Raw genomic sequence first — 17,138 nt, 5'->3', positions numbered from 1 at the left:
TCCTTCATCAGGGATCTAGATTTCTAGGCAGAAGTAACCAAGATGTTTCCCTCCTCCTTTTTCTCCCCTCACTCTTTCTTCCTGTCTGAATCACCAGTGACCAGTGAGGTGGGAGTGGGGGGAGGTCAGGGATAGGTGGGACTCTACTACTGTGGATTTTTTAAAGTACCCCTAGAAGAGATATTTAGCATCTGCTCTTTTAGAAATACAAAGGTTCGGGGCAGCTAGGTGGCATAGTGAATAGAGCACTAGCCCTGAAGTCAGGAGGCAAATTTGGCTTCAGACACTTAACACTTACCAGCTGTGTGACCTTGGACGAGTCACTTAACCCCAATTGCCCTGCCTTCCCCCCTCCAAAAAAGACCCCCCCCCCCCCAAATAGAAAGATTCTGCCCAGCGCCAGCTCTCAGGGCTCTATACAAGATTTTTCAAAATGGTTAAGGGTTTGGGTAGTGGAGAACAAGATATGATGGACCATAGGGAAAGGGGATTGTGGAGGTAGTTGGGTTGTTATGGTAGAAGATATAGGAACCTGGGCCTGGGTGGGGCCAGAGATAGGGCCTTCTGGTAAGGGTGAGAAGGTGTGGTTTGGGGGAGAGGGCAGAGCTCAGAGCTCTTTACTGATAAAGTGAGATAGGGTGGGAGGGTTAGAGCTGTGAAAGGCTGCTTCCTGGTAGCCTCCACCAGATTCCTGGTCTTGAATTCTCCAGCTATTGTACCAGTGACTGTGCCATGCCATCTCCTGAGGCCTCCTCTCTCTGTCCTCTACTAGGAGGGTGGGCATCTTGAGAGGGACAGGTCTTCCCCAGTATCTCTGCATTTCTCTGCACACTGCCAATCAATTAGCCTGGTGACTATTGAGCATCGAATGTAGAGTACTGGTGTGTACTCCCATACCATAGGAGATGAAAAAGAAATTAAGAGGCACGAAAAGCAAGCAATCTAGCTGGGGAGACAAGGTGAGCAAACATAGAAGCCACATGTGGAGCAAAATACCAAGTGGTGCATAATGTGAATTCCTAGAAGGAAAAGATCACCGGAGGTCAAAGTAATCCTAGGAAACTTCGTAGAGGAATTTGGATTTGAACTGGGCTTTTAAAAATTGGCAGCCTGGGGGATTAGGGTAGAAAGGGATTAGAAGTATAGAAAGTGGGCCAGAGTGGGACAAAGGAAGGAAACAAGTATTTTTAGGTGCCTGCTATGAAGCAGGCACTGGGCCAAGCCCTATATGAATATCTCATTTTGATCTTTACAAAAACACTGTGGGGGGGAGGAGGGGAGGGGAGGAAAGAGAAAGTAGGTGCTGTTATTATTTATCCCCACTTTACAGTTGAGAAAACTGAGGCAGACAGAGGTGAAGTGACTTGCCCAGGGTCACTGAGTGAGTAAGCATCTGAGGTCACATTTGAACTCAGGTCTTTCTGACTTCAGGCCCAGTGCTGTATCCACTTTGCCGCCAGCTGCCTCAGCACCAGCTAAAGCAGAGAAACAGCATAGAAAGCAGTGAGCATATTTGGAGAGTGGGGAAGGGGCTAGTGAGGGACCTGTTCTGGCCAGAGCAGAGTGTGCATATTGGGATGAAGCAAGAGGTAAGGCTGATTAGCTGGGCTAGAAAGTCCCACACATAAATTTAGACTGAATTGGTGGTCTATTGAGTGAGGAAGTGATTGTTACTCAACTATATGGATGTGTGTGTGTGTGTGTGTGTGTGTGTGTGTGTGTGTACATATATATTTTTTACCCAGTTCTTTATTTTTTTCAAAATTTTTTTTTTCTTTTTGGAGGGGGAAGGTAGGGCAATTGGGGTTAAGTGACTTACCTAAGGTAACATGGCTCATTTTGTGTGAAGTGTCTGAGGTTGGATTTGAACTCAGGTCCTCCTGACCCTAGGGCCAGTGCTCTATTCACTGCACTGACCTAGCCGCCCCTATTTTTTTTTTAATTCTTAAAAAAATTAATTAAAAAAAAATTAACAAAACCCCATTTCTCCCCTCCTTTCTATAGCCTCCCTCAATTGGAAAGAAACAAAATTCTTGTAACAAATATTCATAGTTCAGCAAAACAAATTCCTGCACTGACCACATCTAAAAATATATCTCACTTTGCACTCTGAGTCAATCACCTCTCTGTCAAGAGGTGGGAAACATATGTCATGATGGGCCTTTTGCAGTCATGGTTAGTCATTGTATTGATTTGAGTTATTAAGTCTTTCCAAATTGTTTGTCTCTACAGTATTGCTGTTATAGGAAAAATTGTTTCCCTGGCCTTGCTTATTTCACTCTGTGTGTCTTCAAACGAGTCTTCCCAGTCTTCCCAGAAATGGTCCCTTTCACCATTACTTACACACAACGGTATTCCATCACAATCATATACCATACTTTGTTTAACTTTCCCCCCATAGAATGCTGAGTTCTTGCAAAACATTGTATTGGGATCTAATAGAAGCAATATTTTAAGTGGATTCATCAAGTAGTCATATATATTACCTGTGTGACCCTGGGAACAGTTTAACTTGGGCTTAATTTTTCTTATCTGCAATAAGATGTTGGTGTAGATCCCCTGTAAGGCCCCTCTAGGTCTAAAGGTGTGATCTTGTGAAATGATCCCTACTCCATTGGCACAAAGCCCAGAACCAGAGGGAAAATGCTGCTACTTGGCATCTAGGACTGACCCCTTGTCTCTCCCAACAGGCCCTTGGCTACTGTCAACCTCCTTGCCTCTCCGGGAGTGCAGGAGAGCTAGCAGCCACTGATTGACTGTGCTGATGTTTTTGCTTGGGAGTTTCATCCAGCAAAGCTTGCCCCTCCTGTTCCTGGTGCTGGTGGGGGTACCTGTGGTCACTGTACTTCTGCTGGTACAGTGCCTTCGTTGGAGCTTTCCCCGAAGCAGGCACCAAGAGAACTCAGAGGCCCCACAGGACTTGGAGGAGCCAGCCTACAAGCCCTTCTCCTTGCCAGAGGATGATGCCCCAAGGCAGTATCCACCAGCCACCCTGACAGAGATGGCCAACTTCTACCAGGAGCTGCACACACCTGCTGAGGGCCGAACTGTGATCCGAAATCTGATGAACAAGCTCTTGGTGTTTTCATGGCGTGAGGTGGATCACCAGGGGGGCTGTTTGCTGCTTGAGAACATGGGCATCTCCCTGTTCATCCCACCAGGTAAGGGATCCATGACTACCCTAGTACATTGGCTCTGGCTCATTCTTTTCCCTCATCTTTTCTCTGACGTCTCCTGGTTTTCCTTCTTGGCCTTACCTTCTACCTACCTTGGGGATGGAGTAAGTTGATTGATAGTCTTTGGCTATATTGGATGTCCCTCATTGCTCTCCTTCCTATCCCACTCTCCTCTATGCACCTTCTAGCACTAACTACTACCTCTGGTCATGTTGTTCCTTTACTTCTCACCAGGTGTCTGACTTTAAACAGGTCATTTGGCCATTTTTTAAGCTTCGGTTTCCTCCTCTCTACAAAAAATGGTTGAAATGGAGAACTGAAGGTAATAATAACAATATTAACTGGCATCTGTACAGTGCTTCAAAGTTTGCAGAGCACCATTCAGACACGATCTCTTTGGAGCCTCACAATGACTCCATGAGGTTTTACTATTCCATTTTACAGATGGAAAATCTGAGGCAGAGATTAAATGACTTGCAAGAGGTCCCAGAGCTAATAAGTCCCTGAGATGGGATTTGAACCCATTTCTTCCTAGCTCCAATTCCAGCTCTTTGTCCACTAAGCCACACTATTTCTGCAGATGCCTCTAAAATCTCTTTCAGGTAAGGGGAGACTAGCATCACTGGATCAGAGTATATAGGAGAGTGTCAGGTATAAGAAGATTGGGAAGGTAGGGAGGGGTAGGTTATGCAGGGCTTTGAATCCCAGACAGGATATTAAATTTGATTCTGGAGGTGGTTGGGAGCCACTGGAGTTTATTGTGCAGGAGGGAGACTTGGTTGGATCACTTTGACAGATGAGTGGAGGACAAACTGTCATGGGGAAAGGCTTGTGGCAGGAAGACTGACCAGCAGTTTCTTACAGTAGTTAAGATGTAAGGTGATGAAGGCCTACAATAAGGTTGTAGCAGTGTCAGAGGAGAGGAGGGGGCTTAGCAACAGCCCTTAGCAACAGATTGGATAGGGTGGGATGAGAGAGAATGAGGAGTTGAGGACAATACCTGGTTGATTGGGAGGATAGTAGTGCCTTTGACAGTAATAGGGAAATTTGGAGGGGGGCAAGGATTTAGGAGGAGAGCTGCTGAGTTCAGTTTTGGATATTTTGAGTTTAAGGTGTTTATGGGACATTCTCCTTGAGATGTCCAATAGGCAGTTGGAGATGTGAGACTGGAGCATTGCTGTGGGCTGTTCAGTGTCCGGTACTAAGCATGGCCAGAGACATGAATAAGAAATGACCAGACCATGTGGTAGTTCAAGGAAGAACTATGAACTCCGTTTATTGATTCTTAGTACAAGGTTGCTATAGAGCAAATAAGACAAAGAAATGGGATTTGAATATTCTTATCATTACCTTAGTCTGTGATATCCTGGAAGTAGCACAGAATAGATAATTTGATAAGGATTTGTTATCTAGGAGACTGAAGTCTTAGGGTAAGACCTTTGATCTAGGCCTCAGGTACCTCCTAATGCAACCACAGTCATAAACGGATACAATTGAGAGCAGACTTCAAAGCTAAAGCTGCAATCCTCAAAAGTCATCACGTTTAGAACTGACCACCCAAAGATACCTGAATGCTGAATCAAATATTTTGGCTCTCAATAACGAAAATCTTGGGGTAGAGCCTATCGATGTCAGAGCTCAAGTAACATCTTTATAAATGTAACCCATAACAAAGAACTTAGGAGCTAATTTGACAAAATGTCACATCTCAAAGAGCTCTTATATTATGTATAAAGCTATGTGACCTTGGGTAAGTCACTTAACATCTCTGTGCCTCAGCTTCCTTGTTTATAAAATAGGGATAATAATAGCATCTACTTCCCAGGATTTCCTAAATTTAAATCTAGCCTCAGACACTTGCTAGCTGTGTGACCTTGGGCAAGTCACTTAACCTCTGTTTGCCTGAGTTTCCTCATCTCTAAAATGAAGGTAATAATAACATTTGCCTTCCAGGGTTGCGGTAAGGAGAAAATGAGATTTGTAAATGAGAAATTTGTAAAGAGTGCTGCAAACTTTAAAGTTCTCTATAAATGCTAGTAATTTATTTTTATTATTATTTTATTACTTCTACCTCCCTACGTCTAGTGTGTGTGCACACACACCAACCCAGGCTTTCCTACTGTTGCTGCTTGACCTCTTAATATTGGATCTCCTTTCTACTTCCTCCGTTTTTTCCCCTCCCTCCCACTTTTACAAGCTCCCTTCTCCCGTTTCTGCTCTTTCCTTCAATGTGCTCCATCCCTCAGACAATGTGACCCCTGACGTCAACACTTTTCTCCTAGTGTAACCAAGCCTCACTTTGTTTCCACCTGGCTTTATCTTTGCCCTCCGCTTCTGCCCTTGCTGACTCTTCCACTCTGTGTTTTCCTTTTCCTAGGGGCAGTAGCTCTGGGACGCCAGGAGAAGGTGTCCCTGACCCTGGTGTGGGACCTGTCTGATGCCCCATCACTGTTGAGTACCCAGGCCTTGGTAAGCCCTGTGGTGACATGCAGCCCCCATGGAGCCTCCTTCCTGAAACCATGCACTCTTACTTTCAAACACTGTGCCCAGAACTCCAGCCATGCCTGTATCTATTCCAGCAACACTGCCCTCCTCGATGACAAGATCTGGAAGCCCCTGGGACAGCCTGGAGATCATATTTCCAGAGATGAATGTCGAATCCCCCTCTCCCACTTTAGGTAGGGTTGGTCTATCTATTCCTTTTACTTCCTCCCCTTGTCAAATTAACTATGCCCCTAAGAATTTGTACAGTGTTATACAGATTATCCCCAAAGTCTTAGTATTATTTTTAGCTATTAATGCTTAACACTGCAGAAGGACTTTTGAGACACTTGGTATATCAGTCTGGAGAAGGGAGAGGTTGGAAAAACTATTGATGGGTTCAGAATTTGAACTTATAAAGATCTATTCGCTAAAAGGGATCAATAAACCAGTGTATAAACATTTGTTAAGTATGTGTTATGTGCCAGGCACTATTTAAGCACTGGGGATCCGAAGAAGCAAAAGATAGTCCTTGCCCTCAAGGAGCTTACAATTTAATGAAGGACCCAACAAGCAAGCAGATATTCACAAACAAGCTATCTACAGGGTAATTAGGAAATAATTAAGAGAAGGAAGGCACTAGAATTAAGAGGGGATGGGAAAGGTTTCTGTAGGAATTGAGATCGTAGTTGACACTTAAAGGAAGCCAGAAAAGTCACTAGGTGGAACTGAGGATGGAGAGCAATCCAGGCATGGCAGCCAGCCAGAGAGAATGCCTGGAGACGAGAGATGGAGTGTCTTGTCTGTGGAAGAGCCAGGAGGCCAGTGTCACTGGATCAAAGAGTACATGATGGGAAGTAAGAAGATTCATCGGTCCAAACATGTACCCATAGCACACCCAGACACACAGAAACATCCATCCATCCATCCATCCATCCATCCACCAATCCATCCATCTACCAATCCATCCACCCATCTAGGAGCATGCATTTTGTACATATAAATAGTTTCTTATTCTTAGCAGTAACCTCAGAAAGAGGTAGAATGGCATGTAGGGTGTTTAGGGAAGACTAGAACCTTTGGTGTGAGGATTGCCAAGCCCTTTTCTACCTTTGGTGTCTGCCTAATTCACCCAACTTCTTATCTGTGACTCCAAGAAACTGTAGTATTTGGAATAGCCATACTGTCATAAACTTTTGGTAGATGGGCAAATCCAAGTTAAGGGAAACTGACAGGGCCCAAATCTGGTTGTGAGTTAGGGGGCTGTCTGCCCTAAACATGTGAAGACTTTTCTCGGAGGAATGGGCAAATGAGAGTAATTTGTTCCAATAGCCATGAAGATGGTAGAAGCAGGCATTGTGAAATGCTTAGAGCTTGGCCCCATCATTTTACAGAGGAGGAAACTAAGGTTGAATTTCTTTCTAAAGTCACATGGCCATTTTAGTGGTCAATATGGGGCCTCAAACCCATGTTCTTGGACTCCAGATACAGAGATAATTCCACCAACTTCCTTGTCTCTTTCACCAGTTGGAGCTGAATCTGAGATATTCCACCTCCTGCCAGTGTTCTTTTGCCAGTCTCCCTTGTCATAGATACCCATTTCCTTACCTGCCCCCAACACTCCTCATCCCCTCTCCTGTGGCCACTGCTATCCAAACAACATAGATGTGCCCATCTTTTCTCTTACCTCTTTAGTCTCTATACCTGTGTGCTGGAGACTCCCAATGTGTATGATGCCCGAAAGTGGTTGCAGTTAGCTGTATTCTGCTCAGCCCTGGTGCCAGGGCAGTCACACCTGCAGCTGCGTGTCTACTTCCTCAACAACACACCCTGTGCCCTGCAGTGGGCAGTGACCAATGAGGAGCCCTATGGAGGGCGCCTCCGTGGGCCCTGCCAACTCTTTGACTTCATGGGGACTCGAGGGGACCAGTATCTGAAGCTCAAGTACATCTCTGAAGGTAAAGTGGGACAGAAAGAAGAGGGTAGTGAAGTGAAGCTGGGCAGAACAGACAGAGGGAGCAGTGAGAGAAGCAGGCCTGGTGCAGTATCAACTATTCTGGGCTCAGAGGAAGGGCCCGGGTTCTAATACTGACTTTGCTACTTAGTACCACTGTGACCTTGGGCAAGCCAGTTTACATTTTTCAGGCTCCCTCTATAAAATGAAGGGATTGGATTAGATCATCACTAAGACTGTCATACTATATTATTAGAGAACCTCTCAATTCTGTGATCCTTTGAGGGTACTGCAGATACTAAGTGCGGGACGGTAGTAGGGAGACTTATACATTATGGGACCATGGATATAAAGGGGGTAGACACTGGAGGAGAGCTGCAGAAATTAGGAGAGAGATGAGCATATGTTGCCTTCTGGGATAAAGAGATTTGTTATAAGGAAATCTAATCTTGGGGCATGAAAATTCACCTGATGGGAAACCCTGTGTTCTTCATTTCCAGGACGTGTTTCTGATTCTTAAAGGGTAGCAACTGTAAGAAGGGCCAACCAACCTTTTTTCTTATTTGCCTCTGAATTTTGCCTACTTCTTCCTGATCCTGTCCTCCCTCATTATCTCTCCTGACTTTGCTGAAAAAGAACTTGGAAGGACAAGCTTGGGATATAGGGGTCAACTGCTTGTGTATGTGTATGTGTGTGTGTGTGTGTACATGTGTCTGTGTATGTGTATCTGTATGTGTATCTCTCTCTCTCTCTCTCTCTCTGACTATGCCTTTCCAAACCAGGGATGGGGTTGATGTTAGGACCTAGGAATCCCTGGTCTTTTTTCTCTTCTTATGAATGAATTGAAGGAGCTATAGATAGTAGCTGAGGGATGTGAGTGTGTGTGTGTGTGTGTGTGTGTGTGTGTGTATGCATACAGGCATACATGTCCTCCTTCCCAACTCAACCCTTCCCCACAGAGTGACCTGCTCTCCTCTGCATCCCCCAAACTCAGGCTGGGAAAATGTGGATGACAGCAGTTGCCAGATTGTACCCTACCTCCACATTTGGCATGGAAAGTGCCCCTTCCGCTCCTTTTGCTTCAAGAAAAAAGCAGGTAACCCAAAAGCCTATTCCTTTCCCTTCTTCATCATTTCCAGTTCCTGTGAAAGGGTTCCGAAATCCCTGAGCCCCAATTGCACCAGCAGAGAAATATAACAGGACTTTGTAAGGCAGAAAAACAGACAGGCCCACAGATTCTCCAGTCCCCAGGTCCCTAGAAAAAACCCTTCAGAACCTGGTCCTCATAGGAGCTGGAAAGCAAAACTAGAGGAAGGTAGGGAAGGTAAGGAAGGTAGGGTCTTCTACTGTCCTACTTCTCATTCATTCACTTTGGTCCCCATCCATTTCCTCACCTGTTGCTTCCTCTGTTCCCTTAGGAACCAATGAGGATGAAGATAACTTGGCACGGACCAATGAGATCATTGTCACTATGCACACCTACCAGAGTGTGAGTACCAAGGAAAGGTTGTCAGGGAAAAGGAAATGGGAACCTATGGGACTAAGGTATTTGGGGAACTAGAGAGCAGAGTGAATATAGTTTTGTTAATATAATTAAGCAAATGGAGATAGAGCCCTTTAATGATTTCTTGTCTACTAGTCCTGAAGACCAGCAAGAGAGTTTATAAAACATTTAATTACCCTTACCAAGCCATAGAATGAGATTAGACTTCCTTTCCAGGCTGACTTTTTAAGTCAAGGAGACTCACTTATCTTCAGAATTAAGAGTATGAAGAGACTGGGGAAACACAGTGGTAACAGGTATTAGAAACCCTGAGTGGGGTTTGAGATGGGTGGGAGCAGAGCCAGATTTTATGCCAAGCTAAACAAGCTGTAGTTTAGGGCCTCTACATCCATCAGGTATAATGGTAGGAGTCCTTACATTTTAACATAATTTAGGACCTCAGCCAGGAGTTTAATCTGTATCTGAGTGGGAAATAAGAATTATCAGGGAAAAGGAGGCAAAAATGGAAGGGATTCCCCTAAGAGTTCCACATAGGACCTTGAGACAGGGAATGGAGGGGTGTATGTGTGCGTGTGTGCGCATGTGTGATAAAGGAATTTAAGTTCCCTTTCCTCAGGTTGACATTCACTGGCTCCCACTTGATTTTTTCCCTGGTATTTGAAAGTGTATGAATCGGTCTTTGCCTCTCACCTCCTATAGGGACATGAACAAATTTGACAACCTGCTGGCTCTCAGAGAACCTTTACCCCACATGCCAAATACCCTCTACTTTCCTAGGAAGAAGAGAACACAGGGGAAGAGTTTTTGGGCTGCTTGCCTCTTTTGGCATAGTAGCACCAGGACTGAGAAAGGGGAAGGATAAGCATGGAAATCCATCAGGATCTAGCTTTAGGAAGTTCCTATTATTCTTATGTTTTCTCTTCTTGATCTGTTCTCCAGATCAGTTATTTTTCTTTTTTGTTTTGGAGGGCAATTGGGGTTAAGTGACTTGCCCAAGGTCACACAGCTAGCTTTTGTGTTAAGCGTCTGAGGCCGGATTTGAACTCAGGTCCTCCTGACTCCAGGGCTGGTGCTCTATTCACTACACCACCTAGCTGCCCCATTTATTTTTCTTATGAGATGTTTCACATTCTCTTTTAATTTTTCGTTCTTATATTTTGTTTTATTATTTACTGGTATTTTATAACTTCACTGGTTTCACCTTGCCCAATTCAGATTTTCAAGGAGTCATTTTCTTCCTTAAGATTCTGGATTTCCTTTTCCACTTGGTTGCCTTTCTTTATCTCTTTTTTTTTTTTTAAAAATTATTCTAAATTTCCTGAATCTCTCTCATTTGATTTTAAAAGTCTTTTTAAAGTTCTTCTATGAATTCTTTTTGGACAGGTAACCATTTGATGTTATTTTTTGGGATAGGAGGGACTTTTTTGCTTCAGTATCCTCTGAAGATAAACCCCAGCCTTCTCTTTACCATAGTAACTTTCTATGATTAGAATCTTTCTCCTTTGCCTGCTCATTTTTTTTTTTCATTTGTAGCAGCTTATTTTTTATAATCACCTCTAGTCTTAGGGTATGGGGGATGGTGCCTCTGGTCTCAGATCTCCTTCAGTTCACCCCTCTGGCTTGGAACCAAACCCAAGAATTTTGCCCTCCTATAACTGCCCACAGTGAGCACCCCCCACTGCTGTGGCTCTCACTGGGCCAGTGTTGGTTCCTTCTTTCCCAGGGCTGTGTCTTCACAACACAGATGGGGCTGGTGTTCCTTATCAGCAGAGGTTCCCTGAATCTTCCCTGGCTCAGACACCCAGCTCCCCACACTATCTGGGAGGGGAAAGTTCCTGTGGCTGGGCTAAGGCTACCTCCCAACCCAGCTAACCCCAGGGTTTGCCACTTGTTGTTTCAGAGGAAATAACCTGGAGGTATTCCCTCTTCATAGGGAGCGAACCTCAGTCCTAGGATTTTTCTCCTGACCTTCTGTGATTATCCCAAGAGTACCACTGCTCTGCCCTCACTCTTGTTTATTTTGACTGCTCTGTGTTAGCTTGAGGTGCTGCTTTGTCTTGTTTGTGAGAGAAGTCTGGAGAGCTTGGAATTTTCTGACCCAGTCTGCCATCTTCCCAGAATTCTTTCCTTAGAAGGTTCCTTGTCAAGATTTCTAAGCTCCTTTCTGTTTCCCCCGTGTTTTCTACCCCTCTCCTGACTCAGGGCTTGGAGACCAAGTACATGGAAATCCTAAGGTTCCAGACATCAGAGGAGGAAAGCTGGGCAGTGCCACCTCCAGTCTCCCGACCTACTCCATGCAACCGGTGAGGCAGGAGATTGGTGGGAAATATCTAGGGTGGCAATTTGGGGTTCCTGTCTCCGCCCAGACCCTACAGCTTCCCCAGGAGTGATGGGGAGAGGTGCTATGCTAATTATGGAGGAAGAGAGCCAATACTTTGACCTAGGATTCCCTCTCATCTCCTCACCCCAACCATTTAATGTCTTTTCTCTCAGGTTGCCTCCAGGGCTCTTTGAGCAGCTGCAGATGCTATTGGAACCAAGCAGTATCACAGGCAATGACTGGCGCAAGCTGGCATCCCATCTAGGACTGTGTGGCATGAAGATCAGGTATAGTGAAGACTATGGAAGCAGCCTTAGCTAGGATGAGAGTGAGGAGGTAGTTGGAACTGAACGGAGCACATTTTTAAGTCTAGGCACATCACCTGGAGGTGTGATTGGTCACTGGTGTTCCCTCCTTCCCGATATCTAACCCTTACCCTGCCAAAGGGCAAATCAATCAGCTAATCACAAAAACTATACTGAGCATCTAATACATTCATCCTTGGGCCAGGCACCCTTGAGGCAATGCGTTCAGTGGAAAGAACAGTGGTTCTCGAGTAAGAGGATCTAGATTAAAATGCCACCTCTAACATGTGCCCTAGGGCAAATAACTTAACCTACTTGGGTCTCAGTTGCCTCAACTATAAAATGAGAGGTTGGGGTTATTTGGCTTCTGAGGTTCCTTTCATCTCTAGATCTATGAATCTTTGAAAATATAAATAGAAAATACAGGCCCTGTCCTCTGGGAACTTATGGTCAATTTGGGGAGACAACTGAGTTCAAGGTCCAAGCTGGGTGCATTTCTTTTCTAGGAATGAGACAGTGTATGAGCAAGAAACCCCATTTAAAGGATCCATGGTGAGGGTTGAATGACATGGCCCCAGAAGTGTCTCTCCCAACTCTGATCTTTCATGGTTCTGTCACAAAAACACAGAGAAAAGTCAAGTGCTGAATCACAAGGGCCTCCTTATAATCACACTGGAAGACCAAGGCAAGAGGACAATGTAAACTGGAGTGCTCAGGGGGAATTTCATGGAGAAGGAAGGGCTTGAGCTTGAGTTAACATGGGTGATAACATTTACATCCTTCTTACGTTATCTCAAGACATCCTTACATTAGCCCTGTGATGTAGCTGCTATAGGTGTTATGTTGCCCATTTTACAGATGGGAAGCTGAGGCTCTTAGAGATTAAGTGACTTGTATGTGGCTGCCAAGCTAGTAAGTGCCTGAGAGGGAAGAGACCTGGCTTCAAATACTGACCCTAAGTCCGTTGCTCCATCCATCACATCACATCACGTCAGATAAGTGTTGAAGTAGGAATGAGCCTGATGTAAGTGCAATGATGAGACCAGCCTGACTAGAAGGAACATGTTCATTCTGAGGAGTCCTAGAAAACAAACAAAAAAAAGCATTAAGGCACAATTGGGGATCACAGATGTTACTGAGCTCCAGAGAAAAGACTTGATTTTGAAGTCAAATAGGGAGCCATTGAAGACTGTTGAGTAGGAGAATGACATGATGAAGTCTTCCAAAAAAAAAAAAGACTTCTAATGGTCCATCTGATGGCTCTTTTAGAGGAATTAAGGGAGAGAAAACTCAAAGCAGGGAAACCATTCTAATAATCCACATATTATCTTTGTGACCTTGGGAAAGTCACTCCCCTTCTTTGGTCCCCCAGTTTCTTCATCTATCAAATGAAGTGATTGGTTTAGATGAATTTTTGTTTCTATTTCAGTTTCACCATGTTTCCTTTCAGTTCTAAACCTGTGACCATCTGAGGTGATGAGGATCTGGACTAATATTGTGGCAGTGGGAATGGAGAAGGGATGGATACAAGAGGTAGATAGGTAGCCAGTGACTAGGACTCTGCTAGGCTCAGATTCAGGAAGATCTGAATTCAAATCTAGCCCCAGACACTAACTGCTTGATTCAAATCACATAAACTTGCCATGCCTCTGTTTCCTCATCTGTAAAATGGGGAGGATAATAGCACCTACCTCCCAGGTTTATTATGAGGGGCAAATAGATAATATTAATAAAATGTGCAAAGCACTATATAAAGTAGGCTATTATTATAATATATTATATATAATATAAATAATATATTATATACAATATGTTTATTCTATTTAATCTAATAATAGCATTTTTTTAGAACTGGAGGGAGATTTAGAGGCATTCTAAGTAATAGCCTTCATTTTACAGATGAGGAAGCTGAGGGAAAATGACCAGACAAGGGATGTTACTTGACCAGTCACACAGCTACTTGGTGGCAGAACCTTGTCAAGATCCCAGTTCTTCTGATTACCAGTCCAGAATCCCTTCCAGGCTATGACACTAGCTCAAAGGATGAAGTGTCAGGATTGGAGGCTTATGTGACAGATAATGATGACCTATAATGAAGTCAGAGACTATTTTATATACATGCATACATACATACACACATATCTACATATTATGTATGTATATATGTATCTATCAATATCTATATCCATCCATCTATATATCTCTATACATACATACATACATATATATATATATATAATCTTTGAATCCTCAAACCTAGCACACACACACACACACACACACGCACATACACAGATAATGATAACCTGTAATAAGGAATCTAATTTACTTGAAGTCAGGGACTATTATCTATCTTTCTCTTTAGATCTCTCTATACATGCACACACATATATGTATATATAGTTTTGAATCCTTATACTGTAGTAGCAACCACACTGGCATACCCACGATGGATGCTAGCACAGGTTCTTAGATCTGCTTTACTGGGAAAGCTAGCTGTTTAAGGGGTCAACAATCTTTTTAAATTACATTCGCTAGTTCAAGGGAAAGGTCAGCACCCTGAACTTCAGAGAAAACACAAACAAAGAAAATACAAGCAGAGAAATAAAGACCAACAGACAGGGATCGACTGCCTCAATCAACTATACACTTTACATACATCCCTGGATCAAAAGAGCCTTTACCTCTGAGAAGGCAGGGAGATCTGAACATGTGGTCACTCAGAATCTGGACCAGGGAATCACAACATCCTTCTCATAACCGAGCCCCCAAAGCAAAATACCAACTCAGAGTATACATACACTTCTCAGAGCCAGAAGGCATCACAAGCTGTGACTCAGTGCCTAATTAGAAATTAGAAAAAGGTGTGAAAGTTCCTACAAGTAAGCCTCTCCAAGCAAGCTTCCCTTAATGGGTGAGGACGATCTTAAATCCCATTTACATTATACTTACCTAGCACAGAACCTGGCAAACAGGTACTTAATTAGTGCTTATTGAATGAAATGACAATAATAAAAAATAGCTGACCCATAGGTATACATTCTTTTCAACTTTACAAAGTACTTTACATGCATTATTTCATTTGAGTCTCTGAACAATCCTGTGAGATGTTATTTTTTTCACAGAAGAGGAAACAGACTCACAGAATTTCTCAGGGTCAAACACAGCTAGTTAAGAGTCAAGGGTGTGACTCAAACCCAGCTCTTATGGATTCCAAATCCATTTGTCTATCCTGTATTTGGCAGTTATACCATAAACTTATTGAGAGCCAGAAAGACTTTCAGAGGTCACCTAGTACAAATCCCTCATTTTACAGATGAAGAAACTGAAATCTTGAGAAGTTAAATGACTTGCCCAGGGTCACGCAGGTAGTATCCGAGGTAGGATTTCATAGAGTTAAAACTGGGAGGCAGTCACTTCTCTGAGAGGGTATAGCGAGAGGAAGAACAGGGGACTGGGATCAAGACTTGAAACCTCTTCTAGAATCCGCTGACTCCTGTTCCCCCTGGGCAGGTTCCTGTCCTGCCAGCCAAGTCCAGCAGCTGCTGTCCTGGAGTTGTTTGAGGAGCAGAATGGCAGCCTCCAGGAGCTTCACTACCTTATGACAAACATGGAGAGACTGGACTGCGCCTCAGTCATACAATTCTACATTAAAAAGCAGGGCCAACCTCCAACACCGACGGGCCTTCCAGTCATTGCCCATAAAACTGAGTGTGGTGAAGACCTGGAGCTGGATGTGAAACTTTGAGCCAAGGCAGTATCTATACCACCTTCCCTAGGCTAGAAGGGCTGGGCAAGGCTCGAGAAGGGGCTCTGCTTCTGGAATTCCCTTCTCCAGGGGCTTTAGGGTGGAGGTCTGGACTCTTTTTCCTTTGGGCACCATGGAGTAAGTGAGACATCTACCACCAACAGGCTTGTCTTGGCAGGAGGTTATCAGCCTTTTCTTAGTGACTCACTGACTGTCCTCTGAACTCAGCAAAGGATGAAAACTGGGCCCAGGAAAAGCTACCCCTGCCCTTGCAGCTCACCCCTCACCTTATGTTTCCACTCTCTGTGGATGGATAACCACCAAAAATCAGGGAAGGATTGGAGGGAAGTGACATCCAGAGCATGAAGATCTTTTAGGCCTGGCCAAATTCTTCTCTGCACACCTTATCTCCTCATCAGCAGCAGGATGCAGATAACAGAAGTCTGGCTGGAATCCTCCAAGCCTCATCAGTCCCTGGACTGTTGGGGTGGAAGGTACCTTAGAGATCACCTCACCCTACTCCCTCATTTTACTGATGAGGAAACTGAGATCTGGAGAGTTTATGGAACTTGTCCTGTCGAGAGGACTGAAATCAGGTTTTTTTTTTTCAGTGTTTAATATCTATCCAACATTGTGCCAGGCACTGTGGGAGAACATAATAAAAGTAGAAAATCGAGCCTCTGCCCTTTTGGAACTCATGATTCTGGTTGAGGTGGTGAGGCCAACAGGATCGAAATCACAACAAACACTACAGGTGTAGACAATCACCACTGAGCTCAGAGGACTAGTTGGTGTTGGTGGGGGGGGAGGGGCAGTGAAGTGGTCCATGAAAGCTTCTTGGAGGAGGCAGAATTTGAGCCAGGCTTTGAGAAAGGGTGGGATAGGATTAAAACCCTGAGAGAGAGAAGAGCAGGGGGAATTCTGGGCAGAAGAATCTTGCCAAAAGTGTGGGGGCAGGATTGAGTGTGACATGTTTGGGTTGGTGTGAGAAGACCACCCTGATAGTGAAGATGAAGGGGAGGGAGACAGGAGGAGATCCAGAGCCCAGACCTCGCCTGCCTGCCCACCTGTTTCTATTCTTGCTTTCCATCTCTGTAGCTCTTGATCAGAATGATAGAAATGGAAGAGAAGTTTAAGGTCATGATATCTAAACCACTTATCACTGCATTATGGATTTAGAGCTGTTCCCCTCAGTGTTTCTCCTTTCTTATCTGCTCCTATCTCATAGTCTCAATTTTTCTGTCTCCCCGAAATTCCCAGCAGTCAGTGTTTATGTGTCAAGGTTCCCCAAAGGCTATTAAAAAAAATAAGGTATAGGCAGATATTTCAATCACATTTCTACACTGGTTTAGAAGGGGTTAATAAAAATGGGTAGGATATAAAAAGAGATGTCTCTGATTATGGAATGAATTCAGTTTAGTACTGGTAATTCTTATAGCCTAATGGATGCTGAAATGGCCAAGGAGAGGCAAAGCATCTATTTGGCAACAAATGGTTTGGCTTTCCTTTGTACCTAAACAAAATTAAATGATGTTTCCTTTCAAATAATTCATAACAAATGTGGCACTGTGTAAAAGAGGATTGAGCAGCCCATGTGTAACATGAATATATAGACTGAAGTGGAATGCACTACCCCGAAGTCTTGGAGAT

At 44.0% G+C, this 17,138-nt stretch overlaps 1 protein-coding gene across 1 annotated transcript; it reads left to right on the top strand.

The window, feature by feature from the left end:
* Window positions 1–2,764: 2,764 nt before the first annotated feature.
* UNC5CL (unc-5 family C-terminal like) lies at window positions 2,765–15,488 on the top strand. Its single transcript, XM_069073670.1, has 8 exons — window positions 2,765–3,161; window positions 5,554–5,854; window positions 7,353–7,615; window positions 8,606–8,707; window positions 9,030–9,100; window positions 11,318–11,418; window positions 11,609–11,722; window positions 15,254–15,488. Exons 1-8 carry the CDS (start codon window positions 2,765–2,767, stop codon window positions 15,486–15,488), a joined length of 1,584 nt encoding a protein of 527 aa, XP_068929771.1.
* The last annotated feature ends 1,650 nt before the right edge of the window (window positions 15,489–17,138 follow it).

This window comes from Petaurus breviceps, unplaced genomic scaffold (genome assembly GCF_028583685.1).
Source record: "Petaurus breviceps papuanus isolate PSGF00001 unplaced genomic scaffold, PetGlider_PUasm1.0 90865, whole genome shotgun sequence".
NCBI classification, from domain to species: domain Eukaryota; kingdom Metazoa; phylum Chordata; class Mammalia; order Diprotodontia; family Petauridae; genus Petaurus; species Petaurus breviceps.
This window is presented reverse-complemented; position numbering and strand designations above follow the sequence as displayed.